The 25,196-nt window shown below is 40.3% G+C and overlaps 1 protein-coding gene across 12 annotated transcripts in view; it reads right to left on the bottom strand.

Moving 5' to 3' along the window:
- The window catches only part of KLHL3 (kelch like family member 3), a 278,704-nt gene that overhangs the window by 74,207 nt on the left and 179,301 nt on the right, over nt 1–25,196 (bottom strand). For 8 of the 12 annotated variants that reach the window (XM_019424266.2, XM_019424267.2, XM_019424270.2 and 5 more), the window contains 2 exons: nt 12,092–12,198; nt 1,518–1,639 (listed from right to left, as the gene is read on the bottom strand). In XM_019424266.2, the coding sequence (XP_019279811.1) occupies nt 1,518–1,639; nt 12,092–12,198 (229 nt within the window). Of the gene's footprint in view, nt 1–1,517; nt 1,640–11,623; nt 11,759–12,091; nt 12,201–14,209; nt 14,437–21,013; nt 21,125–25,196 lie in introns of those variants that run through there. The other 4 variants (XM_019424272.2, XM_019424273.2, XM_019424275.2 and 1 more) reach the window with 4 other exon arrangements.

The raw sequence follows: 25,196 nt of genomic DNA, 5'->3' as shown, positions 1-25,196 counted from the left end.
CTGCCCAAAAGTCATTCAGCTATTTAGTTTCTGTTGCTAGACCTAAGATGTGAGCACTCCCTTGCCGATTTCATTCTGGATGAAAAAGACCAGAAATGAATTGCAAAGGCTGTGTGTTTTATGGGGTATATACCTCAGTTTAAAAGGGGAAGGGGATTAGACTAGATCACTGTACAACCTGAAAGTCTATCCAGAGGCCAGAGACAAAGGCAGGCTCTACTGAGAGGCAGGCTCCGGAGGCCTGAACGCAGGGTGCCTCAGACCCTCAGCTTGCCTTTACCCTTTACCCTCACAAGTACCCTTCACCATAGCAAGCCTCAGCTTAAATTTTATCTCCCAAAAGAGCCCTTCCCAGATCCCCTCACCCATCTAAACTGCGTCTCCTTGATACTCTCTAATTATATACCACGTTCCGTACCTCAAAGGACTTATCACAATCTGTGCACAGACATTACTTGTGTGCTGATTTGATGAGCATCTGTCTTCACCCCCAGACCACAAACTGCGTGACAGCAGGCAATGGAATCACCCCTGTTATCATCACAACCACGTAGCCCAACGAAGTGCCCAGCATATAAGAGGCACTCAAACATCTGGGTTGAATTGAATGAAAAAATGATTACCAACTCAGCCTTCCAAATACTGTGATCCTGATAAAGGAGGTGGTGTTCTGGAAAAGGGAAATAGGTATTTTGGTCACTGGAGAGGTATCTGCCTCACAATAAAGAAGGTGGAACTGTGCTTTAAGGAAAAGAAAAAAGGAAAATCCTTCATATCACATGTACTTTCCAGCATTTTACTGAAATAGTAAGGCCCTTAATGACAAGAAATAGTATGTCCTGTGTCTGTGTTTGGCCCAGGGGTTTGTAGGTTCCAGAATGGGCCACACACCCTCAACCATCTCTCCTAGTGAAGCATGCCGGTGCTGCCTCATGTCCCCAACCATTAAGACGCACACCTTTGGGTGAAGCAGTGTCTTCGCTGGCTCCTCTTTTCAAGGATCCAGATGGCTGAGGATGAGGGCGGGGCAGCAAAAGGAGGAAAAGGCACACATTTCGCGGCCGCACACCCCTGCTGAGACTCAGGCCTGGTGCTTGGCATCTCCATCTCTGAGCATGAGTGCTCAAAGAAACTCAGGTGACTAATGTTGAAACAGGAAAAATTTTTAACAGCCTCACAATCCACAGTGAAAATCCCTGAGATGAGATGATGACTGGGGAGAAGTGGGGTCACCCTTCACCCAGAGTTTGAACCAACATGAGTTACAGACTTTGCTCTGGTGCCCAAGCTCATTTAGAGGCATGATGGCTTAGTGGTTAAGAGTATGGGTGCCATGATCAGACAGGCATGGGTGTGAGGGTCTTTCACCCAACTAAAGGCCATGTGATGCAGGGCAAGTCACCTAACCTCTTTGGAGCTTTAGCTTCCTCTCCAGCTACCAAATGAGTTGTCGCGAGGGTTCAATGAAATGATGCAATAATAGTGCGTGGTGAGCGATTAGCTGGGGTTGAGTTTACCTGGACGTTCTCTTCGGTCACCTCGATTTCTGCGGTATAGATGTAGTCAATCAGCTTATTCAGCGTCCTCCCATCCACATCCTTGATTTCTATCTTCTTGGCTTTACTCTCAGACATGTCACCTACAATTCAAAACAAAACCAAAACGGACATGAACTTGGTGCTTAACTTTCACATAGCCTCCTGCCCTGTGTTGGCAGCATAAAAGCACTGGGAGGTGGCAGAAGGGATTCAGGCATGGAGGAGGATAAAACAGCTGACCTCAAGGGCACATCAACTTTGGGTCTGTGATCATCTGCAAACCCAACTCTATGCATTCCTCACTCTGTTGCCCATTCCCATTTTGAAGGCAAATCTGTATGCAGTAGTAACTTATTCAACCAACACTTACTATAAACCTGTACACACAGGGCCCAGAAAAGTGAACAAGATATGCACCTGCCCTCAAGGAACACACGGTTTAGCAGGGCAGATCTATAAAAATATATGAGGCGATAGAAGCTTAATGGAGATATAAATAACATGCCAGTATAACAACAACAATACAAAGTAACATTGATTAAGTGCTAACTACGGCTAAGCGATGGGCTAAGCACTTTAAAGTGGCACCTCTTTCAATCTTCACAATAACCTAGGAGTTTCATTAATACTATCCCCAGTTCACAGATGAAGAAACTGAGGCACAGGAGGGTGGGTATTCATTTTGCCCACAGTTACACATCTAGGAAGGGGCCAGGCTGGGACTGAAACCAGTGAGTGTGACTCCAGAGCCCACACTCTACTCACGATCCTCTACTAAATCCCAAGAATGCAAAAGATGGAGCAAACAAGCCCTGGGAAGCCATCCTAGTAGGAGGTCACACTTAAGCTGGGTATTTCCACAGGCAGCAAAGGTGAGGAAGGATGAGCCGGATGCAGGAGCCATAAGTTGTAAAGGCAGGAAAGTGCCAAAAGGATAAATCTGGAGAAGAGTGAGAGGCTGGTATGGGGTGCCAGTGAGAAGAAGCTGGAGAGGGAGGCAGCAGCCGGGGCTTGCAGAGCCCTGTAAGCCACGCAAATGAGTTTGGACTTGATCCTAGGAGTAGCACCACTGGAAGGTTTTAAACAGGGGAATGACATCAACAGATGGGTATTTCTGAATGAAAGTTTGGATGCACGGTGGAAGCTGGATCAGAGGCAGGGAAAACAGTTGGGAGGCCCTGATAATAATCCAACAAAGAAAAGGACAGAGCCTGTGAACTAGGGCAGCAGCAGTACCACATGTGCACAGAAATGAGGCCCCTTTCCCCAGCCTGCCCTCTTACACAGCACATGGGTTTGTCTACAGCCAAACTCATCCAACAAGGGCTGCTGATTCCAGTAGGAAAAGACAGGCTAGACATGTGTCTTTGTAGACTGAAATAAAGGGCAACTTGACTGCAAGAAACAGGGATTCAGAAGCCCTTAAGTGAGTATGAAAACAGAGCCCGGGTAGTTGTTTTCTCTCTGTGGAATTTGTGTGCTGGAGCCAAGAAAATAAAGTACAGTACAGCGTGTGGGCTGCAGACGCCCACCTCCAAGCTGCATGGGCAGCACATGATTCCTCCACCAATCTACAGTTCCCAGCCCAACACAGTTAGAGATTTGAATGAGTCTGGAAGAGGGAACAAAATCATTCCAAATTCTGCCCACTCCTTCCACCATCAGACCAGGTAGACCAGAGACCCTCCACCCTGTTCTGTCTTCTCTCTGATTACCGGTAGAAGTCAGTGAAAAGGCCTCAGCACAAAGAGCCTTGAGGCAGGGCAAACTGGCAAAGGGGAAAGAGGAAAAGATAGGGGATTTCTACTGCACCCATTAGACAGGCTCTCACAATCTCTCTTGAGTTTACTCCAAGACACATAAAATAAAATCCACACCCAAGAAAACCAAAAGTTCAACTTATCTTTCTAAACAGCTATTAAGAAATTCATCAGTAAGAGTCCAGCTGATAATTATAATGCAAACGATAATTACAGACAGCCAATTCTTAGTTTAAGAACTTGGGCCTTAGAAAAAAGACTAAAAAAAAAGAAACACCTGACTGCAAGAACCAAGGGATTCAGAAGCCCTTATGTGAGTGTGAAATCAGAGCCTGGCTTGATTCTTTTCTCTCTGTGGAAGTTGTACTTGAGAATAAGATCAATCAGTTTTGTAACTTCGGGGTAAACAAGTAGAAACTCCTGAAATTACATGAAGTTACCAGTATATATGGGCAAAAGTTTTATTTTTCTGGGGGATGCAAGATCATTCTTAGTCAAATGTATAGCAAACATTCAGACACAGATGGTGGAACTTTGGGAGATTTTTTTCCTGCTTCTTTACATGGCTCCAAAATTTCTAATTTTCTATATTAAATACTTAAACTTCAATAAGCAAACGGGGAAAACCACGTGAAGGAAAAACTATGGCCTCAAAAACCAAAATCTATTTTAAGAAAGTTCCTTTATAGGATATTAGAAACCTGTATAAATCACACAGACTTGTAAAATCCAACATTATTTCTTATAAACCAACAGAAATTACTGCACCAAACTAAGCCTTCAGCTTAAACAGACTCTGAAAGTGGTAGCAGTAATAGCTGCTACTGTGTGCCAGAACCTCTGCCGAGGGTTTATACACGTTATTTCACTCAATCCTTGTAACAACCACAGGAGGTAGATATTATTTCCATTTTACAAACTATAGAACTGGCATTTCAAAAGGTATTTGCATATGGCTGTGAGAGGCAGGGCTGGGATTTGAATCTTGGCCTAACTCTAGACCGCATGTCATTTCTCACAAATCCCTGTATAATTTAAACCTAACCCTAACTAATGACCTTGATAAAAGTATTCCCAAACAAGGCCTTGGTGCAAATTCTAAGGACAACTTAGTATGTAAGACCTAGCAAACAAGAACCAAGAGGGAGAAGATCTTGTCAAGCTCATTTGCCAAGATATCCTCAACACCTAACAAAGTGCTTGGCATATAACAAGCACTTAAAAAATACTTGTTGGAGGAAAAAGAAAAAAATGAAAAAAAGGGGCTTTCCTTTGATATCTCATAATTCCATGGATTCCAGTAATTCCTGAGGAGCAGAAACCAACAAAGGCTTGGTCATTCTTGCTCCTTTCCTTACCTCGACTACTCTGACAAAATAAAACAAAACATGAGCTCTATATGTCCTTCCATCTTCAAGGTCAGCCCAAGAGCCCTCCTCCTCTGCTTTTGCCAAGAGGCCCAGCCCAACCACCTCAGATTTGAATTTTCTTTTTTTTTAATATGAAATTTATCGTCAAATTGGTTTCCATACAACACCCAATACTCATCCCAACAGGTGTCCTCCTCAATGCCCATCACCCATTTTCCCCTCCCTCCCACCCCCCATCAACCCTCAGTTTATTCTCAGTTTTTAAGAGTCTCTTAATGGTTTGCTTCCCTCCCTAACTCTTTTTTCCTTCCCCTCCCCCATGGTCTTAAGTTTCTCAGGATCCACGTAAGAGTGAAAACATATGGTATCTGTCTTTCTCTGTATGGCTTATTTCACTTAGCATAACACTCTCCAGTTCCATCCATGTTGCTACAAAAGCCCATATTTCATTCTTTCTCATTGCCAAGTAGTTTTCCACTGTGTATGTAAACCACAATTTCTTTATCTACTCATCAGTTGATGGACATGTAGGCTCTTTCCATAATTTGGTTATTGTTGAAAGCACTGCTGTAAACATTGGGGTACAAGTGCTCCTATGCATCAGCACTCCTGTATCCCTTGGGTAAATTCCTAGCAGTGCTATTGCTGGGTCATAGGGTAGATGTATTTTTAATTTTTTGAGGAACTCCACACTGTTTTCCAGAGTGGCTGCACCAGTTTGCATTCCCACCAACAGTGCAAGAGGGTTCCCATTTCTCCACATCCTCTCCAGCATCTATAGTCTCCTGATTTATTCATTTTCAGAAAATGTGTTAGTCGCACATCTTTCTAGCCTCTTCCACTTCTGCCTGTCATCTGTTACCATGCATGTCCTATTCCTCCAAAAAGAACATGATCCATTCAAGGGCAGATATTTGTTCATTCATTCATTCATTCATTCAACAAACACATATCAAGCAGTCCCTATGTGCCAAGCACTGTGCTGGACCAGAGGACACAACCATGAATAAGTTATGGCCCTTCCCTCATGGAGCTCAGTCCAGTGGGGAGAGACACAAGTAAACCAACAATTACGAAATGTGTTAAATACTAGAAAAGAGGGCTTAGCTTAAAGAGTTGTTAAACAGGGATTCCTGCACCCTGACCTGTATGCAAAATGAATAGTACACAGGAACCCGTATTTGCCACTGGGGAGAAGAGAATCCATTGTTTTCATCAGATTGATTCATCACGGTTAAGAACCACAGATCTAAAGTGAGATCTGGAGAAGGAGTCATGGTTAGTTAGGAGAGAAGGGAGTATGAGGGAAGAATCAATATTCCAGGCAAAGACAGTAGTAGTGTATGTAAAGGTCTGGAGGCAAGAAAGAACAGGACCTGTTCTGGGCCCACAAGAAGCTGAATGTGGCAGAAGCAAAGCAAAGAGAGGAATGGCGGTTGGGGGGGGGGGGGGAGAGAGAGAGAGAGAGAGTAATGGGGAGTCAAGGCTGGAGACAGAAGCAGAATCTAGGCAAATGGAAGGCCTTGTGGGCCATGCCAAGGAGTTCAGACTGCATCCTGAAAGCAATGGAAAGCCTCTGACAGATTTTTTTTTTCTTTCAGCTATCAGGTTATGTTAACAAGGGATCAGACCAGGATCAAAATATTGATTCAAAGGACACTCTATGCTAGTTCAAATGGCGGAATGATTAAGCCAATTACTTTCTTTTAGTTTTTAGTATTACATAAATCTTAATTTAACTACGATCATTTCTGAAAATGATGTGCATTTAAACATGGCTTTCATGACACATGTCTTTTTTTAGTTTTACTTAAATCCAAGTTAGTTAACATATAGTGTAATAATGGTTTCAGTGCTCATCCCCACAAGTGTCCTCCTTAGTGCCCATCACCCATTTAGCCCATCCCCCAACCCAACACCCCTCCAGCAACCCTCAGTTTGTTCTCTGTATTTAAGAGTCTCTTATGGTTTGCCTCCCTCTCTATTTTTATCTTACTTTTCCTTCCCTTCCCCTATGTTCACCTGTTTTGTTTCTTAAACTCCACATATGAGTGAAATCATGTGTTATTTACCTTTCTCTGACTTATTTCACTTAGCATCATATACTTTAGTTCCATCCATGTTATTGTAAATGGCAAGATTTCATTCTTTTTGATGGCTGATCAATATCCCACCGTGCATATTACCATATCTTTGTTATCCATTCATCAGTTGATGGGCATTTGGGCTCTTTCCATAATTTGGCTATTGTTGATAGTGCTGCTATAAACATTGTGGTGCATGTGCCCCTTCAAAAGGCCCTGACAGATTTTAAGCAGGTGAGGGATGCATCAGACTGATTTTTTGGAAAGTCACTATAGCTACAGTGTAGAGAACAGGCTGGGGTTGAAGGAACAAAATAGGAGGCAGGTTGACTAGTATCAAAGCTGCTGCAGGAAATTAGGTGAAAGATGAGAGTGACCTGGACTAAAAGAATAGAGCTTAAATTTCTTTAAATCCTCAGGCCATACCTTAAGACCTTGTACCCAGACATCCCCAAGAACCACAGAGAACCCAGGAAAGCAAGCAACCCCACATCTCTATCAAGTGATGATGGGGCATTAATACCCTGAGCCCACATATTCTTTAAAACCCAGTTCCTTTAACACCATAAGATGGGGCTGTTTTTAATGTACTCAGATGACTCGTAGGGACCCATATGGAGTGGAAATACTCTAGTACACAGAACCCATAGTAAAGGACAAAAAAAAAGAGAGAGAGAAAAACTGACTAGGCTATTTTCGTAAAATGTGCTTCCCTAGGGATGGAGGAGCTAGATGGGGAGGAAGCAGGGCAATCTAAAGTATTCCCTATTCACAGGACGAAGATGGGCAGAACATAGCACTGCTGGCCTCTCTAATCCCTGTGCTAAAGGAGTGCTGAGCAGTTTGAGTGACAGCCCATCCTGGATCTTCTTGCAAGCTGGCTGCCTCTCAACACTCTCCTCTGGGCACTCAGACCTCACTGTCACATTTATCCCAAGTTATTCTGTGCAGAACATGGTCAAGGAGCAAGGTTGATATCTGGGACATTTGGGCAATATGAACTCAGAGGACAAAAAAGTAAAAACACTTTAAGCCCGAATAAAAAGATCGTAATCACACCCCTCAAGTCAGAAGAACGTCATGAGTATTTCTTTTTCATTTTGGCCTTAAACATGCTGATAGAAATGGACTTAACAAGAGTCAGCTGATAAAATGAACAACTCAGACAACAAAAGATGTTGGTGAGGATGTGGAGAAAGGGGAACACTTTTGCACTGCTGGTAGGAATGCAAACTGGTGCAGCCACTCTGGAAAACAGTATGGAGGTCCCTCAAAAAATTAAACATAGAACTACCTTATGACCCAGCAATTGCACTACTAGGTATTTATTCAAAGGATACATGGGGCACATGCACACATAGTGTGCTGATTCATAGGGGCACATGCGCCCCAATGTTTATAGCAGCACTATCGACAATAGCCAAAGTATGGGAAGAACCCAAATGTTCATCGATAGATGAATGGATAAAGAAGATGTGGCATACATATATGATGGAATATTACTTGGTAATAAGAAAGAATGAAAGCTTGCCATTTACAATAACATGGATGGAACTAGAATGTATTATGCTAAGCAAAATAAGTCAGAAAAAGACAAATATTATATGATTTCACTCATATGCAGAATTTAAGAAACAAAACAGATGAACATATGGGAAAGGAAGGCAAAATAAGATAACAGGGAGGCAAACCATATGAGACTCTTAAATACAGAGAACAAACAGAGTTGATGGAGGGAGGAGGGTCGGGAGAAGGGCTAAAGGGGTGATGAGTATTAAGGAGGACACCAGTTGGGATGAGCACTGGGTGATATATGTAAGTGATGAATCACTAAATTCTACTTCTGAAATCATTACTACACTATACATGAACTAACTTGGATTTAAAATTAAAAACAAAATAAAATAAATTATCTAAATTTTTGAAAGAAGAAAGAGTCAGCTGGGCCTTTTCATGATTAAGTTTATGAATTCTGAAGCTGAATCTGATAATTAGAACAAAATTTTACAATGTTACTCTTTAAACCTGCTTACCAAGGTTTAAGCCAAATCAAGGGGCCTCAAAAAACACACAAATCTCACAAAATGCCGATGGAAGCATAAGCTGGTCCAACTGTTCTAGGAAATGTGAATTTGTGGCATGTGTCTCAAATCTTCAACATGTGCATACCCCTATTCTAGGGGTCTATTCTAAGGAAATAATTATAACATAAATAAATATTAAGAAGCAAAGATACCCATGACAGTATTACTTATAATAGCACAATATTAGAAAGAATTAGAATTTCTAACCAAAATGGAAATCAATTTTTGACTTGGACATATATGATGGAATCTTACGAAGCCATTGAAATTATGACGTAGATGTGATTTCACTGATGTGAAAATATACTGACCATAGACCAATGGTTTGATTAAGCAAATTTTCACTGAGCACCTACTACATGGAAGATCCAGGTAGGAAGTGGGGAGATAGCAGTGAATTAAGGTAGAGTTCTTAACTGACTGACCAGAGCAATCAGATATTGAGGAAGTAATGAAATAAGCAGTGATACTAAAGACAAGCATAACGTATGGTATCACAAGAGTAAAAACAAAAGAATTTAACCTAATCCAAGGGGATCATGGGAAAGTCTACCTGAGGAAGTGTTGCTTAAGCAGTAATGAGAGGTGAATAGGAGTTAGACAGGCAAAGATGCAGGGGGAAGAACATCCCAGGAAGATGAACAGTAATTTTTTTTAAGTATACACATTACATCAACTATGTATATACAAAATGGCTCATTTATATTAAAATTTTATTTTGGTGGGTTTTTAAATTTTTTATTTTTTTAGGTATTTTTTATTTTTTTATTTTTTTAGAGAGAGCGAGCGAGCACAAACAAGGGAGTGGGGCAGAGGGAGAGAGAGAGAATCTCAAGCTACCAAGCTTCCATGTTCAGCACAGAGCCAGATATGGGGCTCGGTCCCACAACCCCAGGATCATGACCTGAGCCAAAAATCAAGAGTCAGATGCTCAACTGACGGAGCCACCCAGGTGCCCCTATATTAAAATTTTATGTCGTATGTGTATATATTTATAAATATAAAATCTGAAAGGATATGAACTATAATCTTATCTAGATGATGTATTACATATATTTTTTTTTGTTTGTCCACATTCTCTAATTTCTTTTCTGCAATCAACATATGTGAGTAGTGTTTGAAAAGGTACATGGGTGAGTAGAAAGACAGACAGATATGGCTGGCTGGATGGCTGGATGGAAGGATGAAAGGATGGACAGTAACCAGATTCAACAGATGACTTGAGCTGGGCATCACATTAGACTGTTTCTTCTTGATTTTTTCCTCCCTTTAACGACTAGAATCCAACATCTGCTCCAGAAGTGTTCAGATTCTTTATGTTTCTAAAATCATCTTGTTCTTGCTTGGCCACTTGCACTACTCCAGAGGCAAGTTCATTAGCAACAAGTGGAGGCAACACTACAATTCATCACAATTCCAAACAGATTTCTTCTCTCAATACTGGACTTTCCAAACCACATACACAAGAAAACAATGAATGGCAGAGCTATTTAGTGAAGTGGCAACCAAATAACTATTGCAAACAAAATGAATTATTTTTTTTAAATAGACAGATGAACGAGAGAGGTAAATAAAGACATAAAAACCTTGCTACTAGAGTTTGAAACTACTTCAAAGAGCATGCAGCTCAAAATTTCCAGGTAGTGAAATTCACTGGTGTTCACAACTACATTTTCCAGGCTGCTAATTCCTGACCCAAGGTTCAGGGTGATGGAAGAGAGGCTTGATCCACTTACCTGAGTTACAGCTCCTTCATACAATGAGCCAAGGGGGGGGGTCCACATTGTGAGGAACTCTCAAAACACAATCACTAAGTCACCCCCAACTAGAACCACTCTTTCCCATGAGAGGCCACATACTATATTAGGAGAAGGGAAAGAGCCTACTCAGCAAAAACAGGGTGCCTGCACTCACCCATTCTTAGCAAGCCCACCTTCATTCTTTTTAAGCTTCATTTATTTACTGTCTCCTACTAAATACCATGCCCTGTGGTTGGCTCTGAGGATGCAGCAGTGACAAGACATGGCCCTCAAGTGCCCAAAGCTCATAATCAACTATGGAGACATTTCATTCATTCATTTAAAATACATTTGACTCTGGTCGTGTACCAGATGCTTAGGATATGGTAGCAAACAGGTCCAACAAGACTCCTGTCCTTAAGGAGCTTACAGTCTAGTGAGGAGAGACAGATTAAAAAAAAAAAATCAACAACCAACAACAGGATTTTCAGGTAGGGATAAACGTTAGGAAAAACTATGTATTCAAGTTATGGGACAGAAGGGAACTTAGTGAGGAACCAAGGCACAGGTGGTCAGAGGAGGCCCCTCTGGGGAGACACATGACATGTAATCTGCAGGATGAGAAGCCGCCGATACACAAGACATCACAGCACAGGCACTGAGGATGCCAGAAAACAGACAGCAACACAAGAGTGATAGTGACCACACTAACAAGCAGCAATGGGTACTTGGGGAACGTGGGGAAGGGACACCTGACCCAGCCTGAGGGTCTCAGCAGGCACTACAGTGAGGTCTTCAGTGAGCAGGGGAGGTGCTGTGAGGCACTACAGACAGGAAGCTCCGTGGGTTTCAAGGCATTCAGTCTCACATGTGAAATAGCTGGACAGGACTATTGGGCATATACAGGAAACAGGGACCCTCTAGAAAGTTTGCAAAGGTGCCAGATGGTGAAAATTCCTATCTTACTCTCCTCTCCCCTCCAAGCCCCGACATCACTTCTCCCAAATCTCTTCCACACTCCTGTAAAGTCTCAAGAGGGTTTGCAGACCTTGCCTGGTAGGAATGGCCAGGGAAGGACAAGCTGGTCCAGCAATGGGCCAGGCATCAAGAAGCCAAGCTCCACTCATTTCCTATGTGATCTTGGGCAAGTCCCTCCCTTTTTGTCAGCCTCAGTGTTTCTCATCTGCAAAATGAAAGAACAGAGGTGTGGGGATAAGCCCAAGAGCCTACACTTCTAAAAGCTCCCCTACATGATTATGATGCATGCTGAAGTGTGAGAACTAATCAACTCTATGGTTCTACCTCTTTTTTCCTCAAAGTAGACAAGGGGCTGCAAGCCTGGCTGGTTCTACCAAGTCCCCCATGGTGCAAAACATAGCATCTGACACACCGAAGCTCCTTACAGTGAGTGTCATAGCATTCTGTCTCCTGCCTCCCCTCAGGCCACCACCCAAAATATTCTCTCACTGGGGCTGCAGCCCCATAATCGTAGGTTATCATTAGCCCCTCGCCATACCTGTGAACATCGCACAGAAGTAGGGGCTGCAGGCTGCCAGGACCACACGGTGGGCTTCTATCTCGACATCTTCTGCCACAATCATCACGTCACACAACAGCTGTTTACTGTAAAACACCAGTGAGGGGACAGCATGGGTCACAGCACCAATGCCCACCCCCAGCCACACAAGGATATTTTTTCTCCCACCCAGATTCCACACCGCCACCATACAAGACTGTTGCAGACATTTGCCCTATCCCGAGTTAGGCAGGGGCATGAACTCATCGACTCTCCCAAATCTCTGATAAGCTGGGCTATTCATGCTTTCCTAAGGCGCACAGAGAGACCTAGCTACTCTGGCGCTGCAAATTCAGGGTTCTTTCATTTGTCTTCACATCTCTGCTCCTCAGCTCCTTCAGCTCTGACTGAGACAGAGGGACAGCAGCTCAGAGAGCAATGGGAAAATCCTGGGGCAGTCAGTCGAGGGACTGAGTGAATGCCAAGGAGCATGAGCATGCCACTGAGATGTGCTGCCCACGAAAACAAGCATTAACAATTCCCCAAGGGACCTAACACCTATGAAACACTGGCAAGAGGCCAGCCAGATCGGGACAACTCAAGTATTAATCTTCCCACCCAGATTTAACATTATCACCAAGAAGGCTGCTCCCTAAAGACCCTGTGCAAGCTCCAATCACTGCAATTATTAAGGATACTGTAACTACCTTCAAAACAAACTACTTGTCATCCCCACTACACTGCAAGCTCTGAGAGGAACTTGTTTATTATATCTTAAACACCTGGCTGCAAGACTAGCCTAAAGAAAGCCCTAAATTTTTACTGACTAAATAAACTTTGAAATGGGATCAATCCACACTCATAGAATGAACATCAGACCACTTTGAAGGATAGAAAGGGCACCACAAAGTGTCAGTCTAAGGATTTTTCCTCCACCAGCCTTCCAATAGTAAGCATTTATTGAGTTACATATGCTAGGCACTGTTCTAAGCACTGTTTTATACATATTATTGCATTTAATCCTGTCTAAAACTCCATGAGGTATGGTTGTTATGTTGCATATTACAAAAAAGGAAAGTGAGGTCCAGAGAAATTAAGTAACTTTCTCAAAGTCACACAAAAAGGGAGCACTGGAAAAAGGATGTGAATGCAGGCAGCCGAACCGCAGAACCCATCTTCCTAAAGTCTGTGGTATCCTGGTCACCACTAATCCCTCCTTCAGAGTGAAGCACTAGATGCGGAGGGAAGTCAGGACAAACTCATGTCAACTGTGATCCACTGGCAGTGGCTACTTAGCACACAATACTGGATTGAGAAGTTTGAATCATGATGGGATCCATTTAACAGGGTTGAGATGAAGAGAATGAGTCTGCCATTGGGGCACCCGGTGGCTCAGTCAGTTGAGTGGCTCAGGTCATGATCTCACCGCTCATGGGTTCGAGCCCCCCATCGGGCTCTGTGCCGACAGCTCAGAGCCTGGAGCCTGCTTCAGATTCTGGGTCTCCCTCTATCTCTGTTCCTCCCCTGCTCACACTCTGCCCACCCCCCCTAAAATAAATAAAGATTTAAAAAAAATTTTTTTAATGAGTCTTCCATGATTGATCAATAGGAGATAAGCTACCTATTTGCCATCCCTGGAGTGACATATTAAACCTTTGCTAACTATTCAGACGTTAGTGCGGGATTGCTTATCAGAGAAAATAGAATCATAAAGCATGACAAGACTGGAGCTGTAAATGCCTTTAGAGTTCATCTGGTCTATGAAGCTCAGAGAGGTGCCACAGAAGGCAGAGTCTTGAATCTAGTTCTCACTCTGGATTGGTGCCATAATGCCCCACGATTGGCTCATACTTAGGAACACAAAATCGGAAGATAAGTTAGCCCCAATACTGAAAGGTGATCAGGAAAGTTTCAGCCTATGGAATAAAGTCCCTGTGAGGGGGCATCAGGGAAGGGTGACACCTCTGAGTGCCAAGAGGCAAAACCTGGGAATGGGACCTCACACTACAGTGGACAGCAGACTCTAAAGACAAATTTTATCAGAACAAACCAGCTCAGCTGGGAAGAGAACTGGCTCTGCCCCTAACTGGCTATGAGAACATGGACAAAGGATCTCACCAGTTTTCTCATCTTTTTTAGCTGCCTCGGGACATCCATCGTGGGGACCAAATGAGATTGCAGATGCCACCTGAGAACAGGCTAGTTTTTAGTCTGGACAAAATGGATTGTAAAAATGTAGTCACAACATGAACAGACTTATCTTGGACATTTTCATTTCACTTTCATTAACTATTTTAAAGAGAAAATGGAGTTATCACTACTCTTTAAAAGTACAAGTCATTTGTCAAATATACTTCAATTAAAAAGAACTGACCAAAAAAGTGTAATTTTGTTGTTGTTCTTGTAACCAGTATTTTAACAAGGAAAGCAAAATAGATGAGTCAGAAATGCTGAGCAAATGCTGAGCCAGGTGCTGAAAAGGCAAATGTCAGAATGGGATATCTTGCACAAACCCAGAGGAGCTGATAGTTCATGAACAAAGGAAAAGACACAAGAGGGAATGAGGTTTAAAGGTGGAGAATCCAGTTAAGCAAATACAGGAGAATAGTTCTGATGAGAAGTGTATCTCAAGGCTAGAGAAATCTAGGAAAGTGGCCCAGAAACTCACCCAAAACTCAATGTAGGCTTTCCCTGGGAATGGTAAAGCCTGTCTGCACACTGAGACATCTCTGTGTATCCACTCTATATAGAAGAGAGAAGCAGCAGCTCTAAAGCACTGCATGGCTGACAAGCATTTCTAATTTCATTTACTAGAAATCCTATAGGATTCTTTATTCCTGAGCTGTCACACACTACTCCAAAAAACAATCTCAACAAGAGAAAAACAGGGCTATCCACTTTGTGATAGCTATTCGGAAGGAGCTCAGGCTCTGGAATCAAACTGACCAGGGTTCATGTCCCCTGAGTATCAGAATTCAGGTATGTTGTGAACAAGATAAAGAATAGTGCTAATAGTAAACATTCCGTGAACATTAATATTTCTTTCTCTTTTTTTCCCATAAAACATTTCATTTAGGATTAGCAGTTAAGTTAACCTTCCTAAGGCTAAATTTGAGCTGCATATCAGACATCTACGTGGGGTTTATCAAGTAGGCAAATGGATTCATAAGTCTTAATTTCAAAGGTGGGAGATGGTTAAGAGGTTGGAGGGAAGAGAAAGAGCCAGCTAAAGAAACAATAAAGTAACTAGTGAAATAGGAGGAAAACCCAAAACGTATGGTGTCTGAGAAGACAAGCGAAGAGAGGGCTACAAAAAGTAAGGAATGAGTAACTATACCAAATAAGGAAGATAAGATTAGGGAGGCTAGGTAGGGCAAGTAGGCAAGAAAGTGAAATAGAAAATGAAAATGAAATAGAACATGAAAATGGAAGACATGCAAATTGGAAAAGAAGAAATAAAACAATATTCACAGATGACATGATCTTATATATAGAAAATCCTATAAGAAATCCACTAAAAAAATATTAAAACAAATAAATGAGTTTAAGAAGGTTGCAAGGGTGCCTGGGTGGCTCAGTTGATTGAGCGTCCGACTCTTGATTTCAACTCAGGTCATGATCCCAGAATCATGGGATCAAGCCTTGCATCAGGCTCTGACTCTGTCTATGCTCTGAGCATAGAGCCTGCTTAAGATTCTCTCCCTCTGCCCTTCTCCCCTGCTTGTGCTCTCTCTCTCTCTAATAAAAAAATAATGTTGCAGAATACAAGATCAATATACAAAATTTACTGTGTTTCTATACACATGCAATGAACCAAAAAATGATATTAAGAAAAATTCCACTTAAAATAGCATCAAAAATAAACACTAAAGAATAAATTTAACAAAACAAGCATGAAACCTGTCCTCTAAAACTGTAAAACTCAGTTGAAAAAAAATCAAGAAAGACCTGAATAGACGGAAAGACTTCCAGTGTTCATGAATTGAAAAACTTAATTTTTTTTTTTAATTTTTTTTTCAACGTTTTTTATTTATTTTTGGGACAGAGAGAGACAGAGCATGAACGGGGGAGGGGCAGAGAGAGAGGGAGACACAGAATCGGAAACAGGCTCCAGGCTCCGAGCCATCAGCCCAGAGCCTGACGCGGGGCTCGAACTCACGGATCGCGAGATCGTGACCTGGCTGAAGTCGGACGCTTAACCGACTGCGCCACCCAGGCGCCCCGAAAAACTTAATATTTTTAAGATGGCAATACTCCCCCAGGGGCGTCTCGGTGGCTCAGTGAGTTGAGCATGCAACTTCAGCTCAGGTCATGATTTCACAATTTCACAGTTCGTTAGTTTGAGCTCCGCATGAGGCTCGCTGCTGTCAGTGCAGGGCCTGCCTCAGATCCCCTGTCCCGTCCTCTCTCTTCCCCTCCCCTCCTCTCAAAAATAAATAAACATTAAAAAAAAAAAAAAAAAAAAAGATGGCAATACCTTCCCAAATTGTTCTACAGTTTCAACCCAATTTCTATCAAACTCTCAGCTGGCTTCTTTGCAGAAACTGACAAGCGAAACCTAAAATTCATACAGAAATGCAAGGGACCTAGAATGGCCAAAACAATCTTGAAAAAGAAGAATAAGGTGAAGGATTCATGCTTCCCAATTTCAGAACTTACTACAAAGCTAAAGACAGCAGAGTAATAATATAACCCTAGATATATAGATCAATAGAATAGAATTGAGAATCCAGAAATATACCCTCCCAGTCAATTCATTTTTAAAAATTTTTTATCATTTATTTTTAAAATGTTTTTTATTGATGCATAGTTGACATATAATGTTATATTACCTTCAGGAGTACAACATAGTGGTTTGACAATTCTACACATTACACAATGCTCACCATGATAAGTGTAGCTACCATCTGGCACCATACCACACTATTACATTATTGACTTTATTCTCTATGCTATACCTTCCATCTCCATGACTTATTTATTTTATAAATGGAAGTTTGTACCTCTTAATTCCCTTTCTCTATTTTGCCCATTTCTATTGCCCATTTTCTATTTTGCCCTTTTCTATTTTGCCACCACTCCTCTCCACTCTGGCAACCACCAGTTTGTTCTCTGAATTTACGAGTTTGTGTCTGTTTTTTTGTTTGTTCATTCTTTTTTTTTTTTTTTTTTTAGATTCCACATATAAGAGAAATTATATGGTATTTCTCTTTCTCTGTCGGATTTATTTCATTTAGCATAATACCCTCTAGGTCCATCCATGTTGTCACAAATGGCAAGATCTCTTTTTTTATGACTAATATTCCATATTTTATACACACACACACACACACACACACACACACACACACCTTCTTCTTCATCCATTTATCTATCAAAGGACACTTAAGTTGTTTCTGTATCTTGACTATTGTAAATAATGCTAGAATAAACATAGGGGTGCATATATATTTTCCAATTAGTGTTTCCATTTTCTTTGGGTAAATATCAGTAGTGGAATTACTGGGTTTCACGGTATTTCTATTTTTTTTTTTTTTAGTTTATTTATTTATTTTGAGAGAGACAGAGACCGGCACAAGTCAGGGAGGGGCAGAGAGAGATGGAGAGAGAGAGAATCCCAAGCATGCTCTGCAATGCAAACACAGAGCCCAATGTGGGACTCAAGCCTGCAAAGCCATGAGATCATGACCTGAGCTGAAACCAAGAGTCCAATACTTAACTGACTCAGCCACCCAGGTGTCCCCATGGGATTTCTATTTTTAATGTTTTGAGAAACCTCCATACTCTTTTCCACAGTGGTCACACCAATTTCTGTTCCCACTAACAGTGCATGAGGATTCCTTTTCTCCACATCCTCGCCAATACTTATTTCTTGTCTTTTTGATACTAGTCATTCTGACTAGTATAAGGTGATATCTCATTGTGGTTGTGAATTGCATTTCCCTGAAGATTAGTGAGGTTGAGCATCTTTTCATGTACCTGCTGGCCATGTGTATGTCTTCTTTGGAAAAATATATTCAGATTATGTGCCTCTTTTTAATCAGATTGTTTCCTGGTGTTAAGTTGTAGAAGTTCTTTATATCTTTTGGATACAACCCCCTTATCAGATATATCTTTTGCATATATCTTCTCTCACTCAGTAGAGTGCCTTTTTGTTTTGTTGATGATTTCTTTTGTGACACAAAACAGTCAACTGAGTTTTGACCAGGGTGCCAATATATTCAAATAGGGGAAAAATTGTCTTGCCACAAATGGTGCTCAGACAACTGGATATCCACGTACGAAAAAAACAAAGGACCCCCTACTTCACATAATATACAAAAATTAACTTGGAATAGATCAAAAAAATAAATATAAGAGCTAAAACTATAAAACTCTAAGAAGAAAACATAGGGGTATATCTTCATGACTTCAGATTAGGCAATGGTTTGTTATACAGGACACCAAAACACAAACAACAAAAGAAAAAAACAAATCAGACATCAAAATTTACAACTTTTGCACTTCCAAAGACACCATCAGGATATCAAAAAAGTGAAAAAAAAACCCGAACAAGGAAAGAAAAACTTTGCAAATCATGTATCTGATATGAAACTTGTATCTGGAATATATAAACAACTTGAACACTTTTAACTCAATAATAGACATATAACCCAATTTTAAAATGGACAAAGGATCTAAATAGACATTTCTCCAAGTAAGATATAGAAACGGTCAATGATCACATAAAAAGATGCTCAACATCATTAATGATCGGAGAAATACAAATCACAACCACAATGAGATATCACCTCAGACACCAGGATGGCTGTAATCAAAAACACAGATAATAACAAACACTGGCAAGGATATAAAGAAACTGGAACCTTCATACACTGCTGGTAGAAATGTCAAATGGTGCAGTGCTTTGGAAAACAGTCTGGCAGTTCCTCCAAAAGTTAAACATGTAGTTATCATGTGACCTAGCAACCCACTCTTAGGTATATATCCAAAAGAAATGAAAACATGTATCCACACAAAAATGTATACGTGAATGTTTATAGCAGCATTATTTATAACAGCCAAAGGGTATCAAATGTGGTACGTATACACGATGCAATATTATTCAGCAATAAAAAGGAATGAAATCCTGAGACATGCTACAACATGGATGAACCTTGAAAACATTATGCTGACAAAGAAGTCACAAAAGGCTTATTACATAATTCCAAAATAAGTAAATCTATAGAGACAGAAAGTACATTACTGAAGGGTGAGGGGTAGGGAAAACAATGGGATTATTGCTAACATACACAGGAATTTTTTGGAGGGGATGACGAAAATGTTTTAAAATCAGCTGTTAGTTGCACAACTCTGTGACTATACTATAAGCCATTGACACTTTAAATATGGCATATGAATTATATCTTTAAGGTTTTAAAATTTATTTATTTTGAGAGAGAATGTGCACGAGGCAGGGGCAGAAAGAGTGAGAGTGAGAGAGAGAGAGAGAGAGAGAGAGGGAATCTGAAGCAGGCTCCACACCGTCAGCACGGAGCCTGACATGGGGCTTCAGCTCATGAACTGCGAAATTATGACCTGAGCCAAAATCAAGAGCCGGACACTCAACCAAATGAGCTATCCAGGTACCCCATCACATGAATTATATCTTAATAAAGCTGTTACCAAAAAAAGAAAAACAGCAATGTACTAAGATGATTCATTACTATTAACAAAAGGCATAGTGGCAGATCATCTTTTAAAAAAAAAAAAGGGGATGAGGGTAGAGAAATTTTAGGGATGGTGAAAGGGGAGGTTAAAACTGTCAAAACAGGATAGAAGAGACTATCTCTCCTTTTCAGGAATGATCTGGGGTACTATTTCAAAAGGGACCATATCCCCATTTGGTGGCCGGATGGTAAATCAGGAACCAAAGAGCCATTAGGAGTCTGCTGCCCAGAAGCAGCTGCTGGTAGGCTCAGAGCAGAGCGATAAAAGGCAAAAGGAAGAGGAAGGCTAGTTAGTTACCATGCCAACAGCCCATTCTCTACCATGAAGTAAAAAGAATAGGAAACTCGTGAATTGTGTGATTCATAAATTGCATAGAACATGTGTATGTGAACTAAAATAGCTTAAAATTGAAGGAGGAAAAATGTGAAAACAGTGCAAGAAATAACCCCAGGTCCCTGGAATATTATATAACATTTCATTAGCTTAGACCCTGGATGGCAAGCAAGATGCTTTACCAGGCCTTCATCAAAACAAAGTACGCCTCCCTCCAGTTCCTATTAAACTCACCCAGATCAGTAAAGCATCTCTTCAGGCTCCCTTTCTCTCCCTCACTCACCCATTCCACTCCAGTTTTAAAAATTAGCCATGCCAGGGCGCCTGGGTGGCGCAGTCGGTTAAGCCTCCGACTTCAGCCAGGTCACGATCTCGCGATCCGTGAGTTCGAGCCCCGCGTCAGGCTCTGGGCTGATGGCTCGGAGCCTGGAGCCTGTTTCCGATTCTGTGTCTCCCTCTCTCTCTGCCCCTCCCCCGTTCATGCTCTGTCTCTCTCTGTCCCAAAAATAAATAAAAAACGTTGAAAAAAAAAATTTAAAAATTAGCCATGTCTTTAATACCTTAGAAATTAAAAAAAAATTTTTTTTTAATGTTTACTTATTTATTTTGAGAGGGGACTGGGGAGGAGCAGAGACAGAAGGAGAGAGAGAATCCCAAGCAGACTCCATGTTCAGCACGGATCCCGATGTGGGGTTCAATCCCAGGACTGTGAGACTACAACCTAAACCGATGATAAGAGTCGGACACTCAACCGAGCCACTCAGGTGCCCCAGAAATTAAAAAAAAATTCAAAGCCATTAAATACCTTAGAATTTGATATGATCTTTAAACACCACTAGAATGCAAGCTTCATTGAGAACAAAAGTTTGACTCTCTTACCTAATGCCACATCCCTGTAACTGAGCTCCTCAATCACCACCACTACCATCATCATAATCATAGCTAGGAGTTGCAGAATGTTCATTATGTGCCAGGGCCTCAAAACAATATCTAAGGAAGAGGTACTATTATTATTATTATTATTATTATTATGCTACATGCTGTTGAAATCAGTAATTCTACTTCTAAGGAATTAATTCTATAGAAATAATTGTGAATGTGCACAAGTGTTTAACAACAGTAATACATGTGCTATCACTGTTCTAAGGACTTTACTTAGTATCTCCTTAACAAGCCAGCAACCCTGGAACTATTATTAGCCTCATTTTATGTTTGAGAAAAGTGAGGGCAGGAACATTAATTAACTTGTACAGGGTCACAGAACTGTACTACTGGAGCCAAGATTTGAAACCAGGTTGCCTGCCTCCATGGTCTATGCTTGTGCCCAGTATGCCATATTGCTCCAAACATTACCACTGCAGGTGCTGTTTACATAAGAGATTTGAATACTTAAAACATCTAACAACAGGAACTGGGTTTTTCAAAAATTAACCAAAAATACAGAAAATCATTCATCCACTTAAAATAATGTTGTAGAACAGTTCTAACACAGAAAAACTGGTTCAATACAGGGGCACCTGGCTGGCTCAGTCCATAGAGCATGTGACTCTTGATCACCAGGTCATAAGTTCGAGCTTCATGTGTGACAGAGAGTTTAATTAAAATCAAAAAACAAATTAAAAAAAAAAAGAAAAAGAAAACTTGTTCAATATAGTGGTAAGAGAAAAAAAATCTGGTTAAGATATATTTTTAAGAAAAATATTCTCCCAAGTGTTAACAATGGTAACCACTGGGTATTAAAATTATAGATGATTTTTTGCTCATATTTATTTTCTAAATGATCTATAATTATGTTCCTTTTCAAAAAAAAAGAAAGAAAAAGAAAAATGGAAATTTTTTAAATTAAAAGAAAAATAAAAGGGAAATCTATGCCTAAACCTGCACTAAAAATTTCCTGACAAAACATATACAGATTGTGCTCTATTTGAAAAAAAAAGAAAAGAAAAGAAAAATGGAAGAACAAGATTGTAATGGTTAATCTTATGTGTCAAATTAACTGAGCTAAGGGATGCCCAAAGATCTGGGAAAATATTATTTCTGTGGATTCTGTGACCTTTAAAAATGGTATCCTCTCAATAATGTCTTTATGTGTAAAATGGGATTTTCCTGTTTTCTCCTAGAAGTGGTATGGTTTTAGGTCTTACTTTCAAGTCTTTCAATCCACTTCAAGTTAACTTCCGTGAGGAGGATTAAGATTCAGGTCCAATTATATTATTTTTCATGTGGCTGTCCGGTTTTCTTAACACCATTTACTGAGGAGGCTACTTCTCCACTAAGTATTCTTGCTTCTTTGTCAAATATTAGTTGACATATATGTGGGTTTATTTCTGGGCTCTCAATTCTGTTCATGGTCTGTGTTTGTGATATCGTTTGAAATCAGAAACTGTGTATCTCCAGCTTTGTTCTTCTTTTACAAGACTGCTTTGGCTATTCAGGGTTGTTTTTGGCTCCTTACAAATTGTAGAATTTTTTTCTGTTTCTGCAAAAAAAAGGCATTGGAATTTTGATACAGGTTGCACTGAATGTATAGATGGCTTTGGGTATTATGGACACCAGCAATATTAATTCCTCCAATACATAAAACAGATATCTATCCATTTATTTTTGTCTTCTTCAATCTCTTTCAATAACATATAATAGTTTTCAGCATACAGATTCCTCACTTCCTTGGATAAATTTTTAAATATTTTACTGTTTTTGACACTATTGGAAATGGAACTGTTTTCTTTCTTTTTCAGATAGTTCACTGTTAGCATATAGAAATGCAACTGATTTTAATAAGTTGATTTTGTATCCTGTGACTTTACCAAATTTGTTTATCAGTTCTAAAGTTTTTTGGGGGCATCTTTAGGTTTTTCTATAAAAAGGATCTTGTTATCTGCAGAGACTATTTTACTTCTTCCTTTCTTATATGGATGCCCACCACTTTGACTAACTGCTCTGTCTAGGACTTCCAGTTTTTGTTCAATAGGAATGGTGAGAGTAAGTACCCTTGTCTTGTTTCTGACCTCAGAAGAAAAGCTTTCAACCTTTTATCATGGAATGTGATAGCAGCTGTAGATGTGTCATATACGGCCTTTATTATGATGAGGTATGTTCCTTCTATATCCAATTTGTTGGGAGTTTTTATCATAAAAGGATGTTGGATTTTGTCAAACACTTTCTGCATCTATTAAGAGGATCATATGATTTTTATCCTTCAGTCTATTAATGTGTATGATCTTTTTAATGTACCGTTGAATTCAGTTTGCTAGTATTTTGTTGAGAATTTTTACATCAATATTCACGAGGAATACTGGCCTGCAGTTTTCTTATCTTATAGTGCCCTTATCTGGCTTTGATATCAAGGTAATTGCTGGCCTTGTTAAAATGAGTTTGTGAGTGATCCCTTCTCATCAATGTTTTGGAAGAATTGAGAAGGACTGGCATTAATTCTTCTTTGAATATTTGGTAGAATTCACCAGTGAAGCCATCTGGTCATAGGCCTTTTTTTATTGGGAGATTTCTGATTACTGATTCAATCTCCTTAATCATTACTGGTCTGTTCAGATTTTCTATTTCTTAATGATTCAGTTTTGGTAAGTTGTACTTTTCAAGGATTTTGTCCATTTCTTCTAGATTATCCAATTTGTTGGCATACAATTGTTCATAGTAGCCTCTTAAAATCTTTTGTATTTCCATGGTATCAAGTTGTAATGCCTCCTCTTTCACTTATAATTTTGAGTCTTCTCTCTTTTTTTTCCTTGGTTAGTCTAGCTAAAGTTATGTTTACCTTTCCAAAAAGCCAATTATCACTTTCAATGATTTTCTTCTGTTGTCTTTTTAGTCTCATTTCATTTATCTCTGCTCTAATCTTTAATATTTATTTTGTTCCTTCTGATAACTTCACTTAGTTTGTTTTTCTTTTTCTAATTCCTTGAAATGTAAAGTTAGGTTGTTTACTTGGAGGCCTGGAGTCTTAAATCAGACAGAAGACACAAGCCATACTGAAGAGAACTAAATGAGGAATGTCACTACTATCTACCTAGTATCTATGGAAAACAACACAAATTCCTCAGGAACAAGAAAACTGGACCCATAGGCATGAACACTGACCACTGCCTAAAACAACTATGGGTAGAGCTTCCAGGAAATCTGGCAGGAGGCATAATAAATATTGAGCAATAGTGCATAAGACAAATTTAATTTAACTTGGTTTTTACGCCAAAGACTGGGCCCTACAGAAAAAGGAAATGAGGAAACAAACACAGAACCAGATAGAATTTTTTTTTAAAGTAGTTCAACCCCTGGAGAAATACAAATCAAAGCCACACTGAGATACTACCTCATGCCAGTCAGAGTGGCTAAAATGAATAAATCAAGAGACTATAGATGCTGGCAAGGATGTGGAGAAATGGGAACCCTCTTGCACTGTTGGTGGGAATGCAAACTGATGCAGCTGCTCTGGTTCCTCAAAAAATTAAAAATAGAACTACCCTATGACCCAGCAATAGCACTGCTAGGAATTTACTCATGGGATACAGGAGTGCTGATGCATAGGGGCACATGTACCCCAATGTTTATAGCAGCACTTTCAACAATAGCAAAATTATGGAAAGAGCCTAAATGTCCATCAACTGATGAGGATAAAGATATGGTTTATATATACAATGGAATACTACTTGGCAATGAGAAAGAATGAAATCTGGCCATTAGCAGCAACGTGGATGGAACTGGAGGGTATTATGCTAAGTGCAATAAGTCACAGAAAGAAAGATACCATATGTTTTCACTCCTATGTGGATCTTGAGAAACTTAACAGAAGACTATGGAGAAGGGGGAGGGAAAAAAAAAGTTACAAACAGGGAGGGAGAGAGGCAAACCATAAGACACTCTTAAATACAGAAAACAAACCTAGGGTTAAGGGGGGGGTGGGGAAGAGGGGAAAGTGGGTGATGGGCACTGAGGAAGGCACTTGTTGGGATGAGCACTGGGTGTTGTATGGAAGCCAATTTGACAATAAAGTATATTTTAAAAAAAAGAAAGAAAGAAAAAGGTAGTTCAACCCCTGGAGTGTCTGGGT

Source organism: Panthera pardus, unplaced genomic scaffold (genome assembly GCF_024362965.1).
Source record: "Panthera pardus isolate Hobbes unplaced genomic scaffold, ASM2436296v1 HiC_scaffold_2, whole genome shotgun sequence".
Lineage (NCBI taxonomy): Eukaryota > Metazoa > Chordata > Mammalia > Carnivora > Felidae > Panthera > Panthera pardus.
The sequence above is the reverse complement of the archived record's forward strand: the minus strand, read 5'-3'. Positions and strand labels throughout refer to the sequence as shown.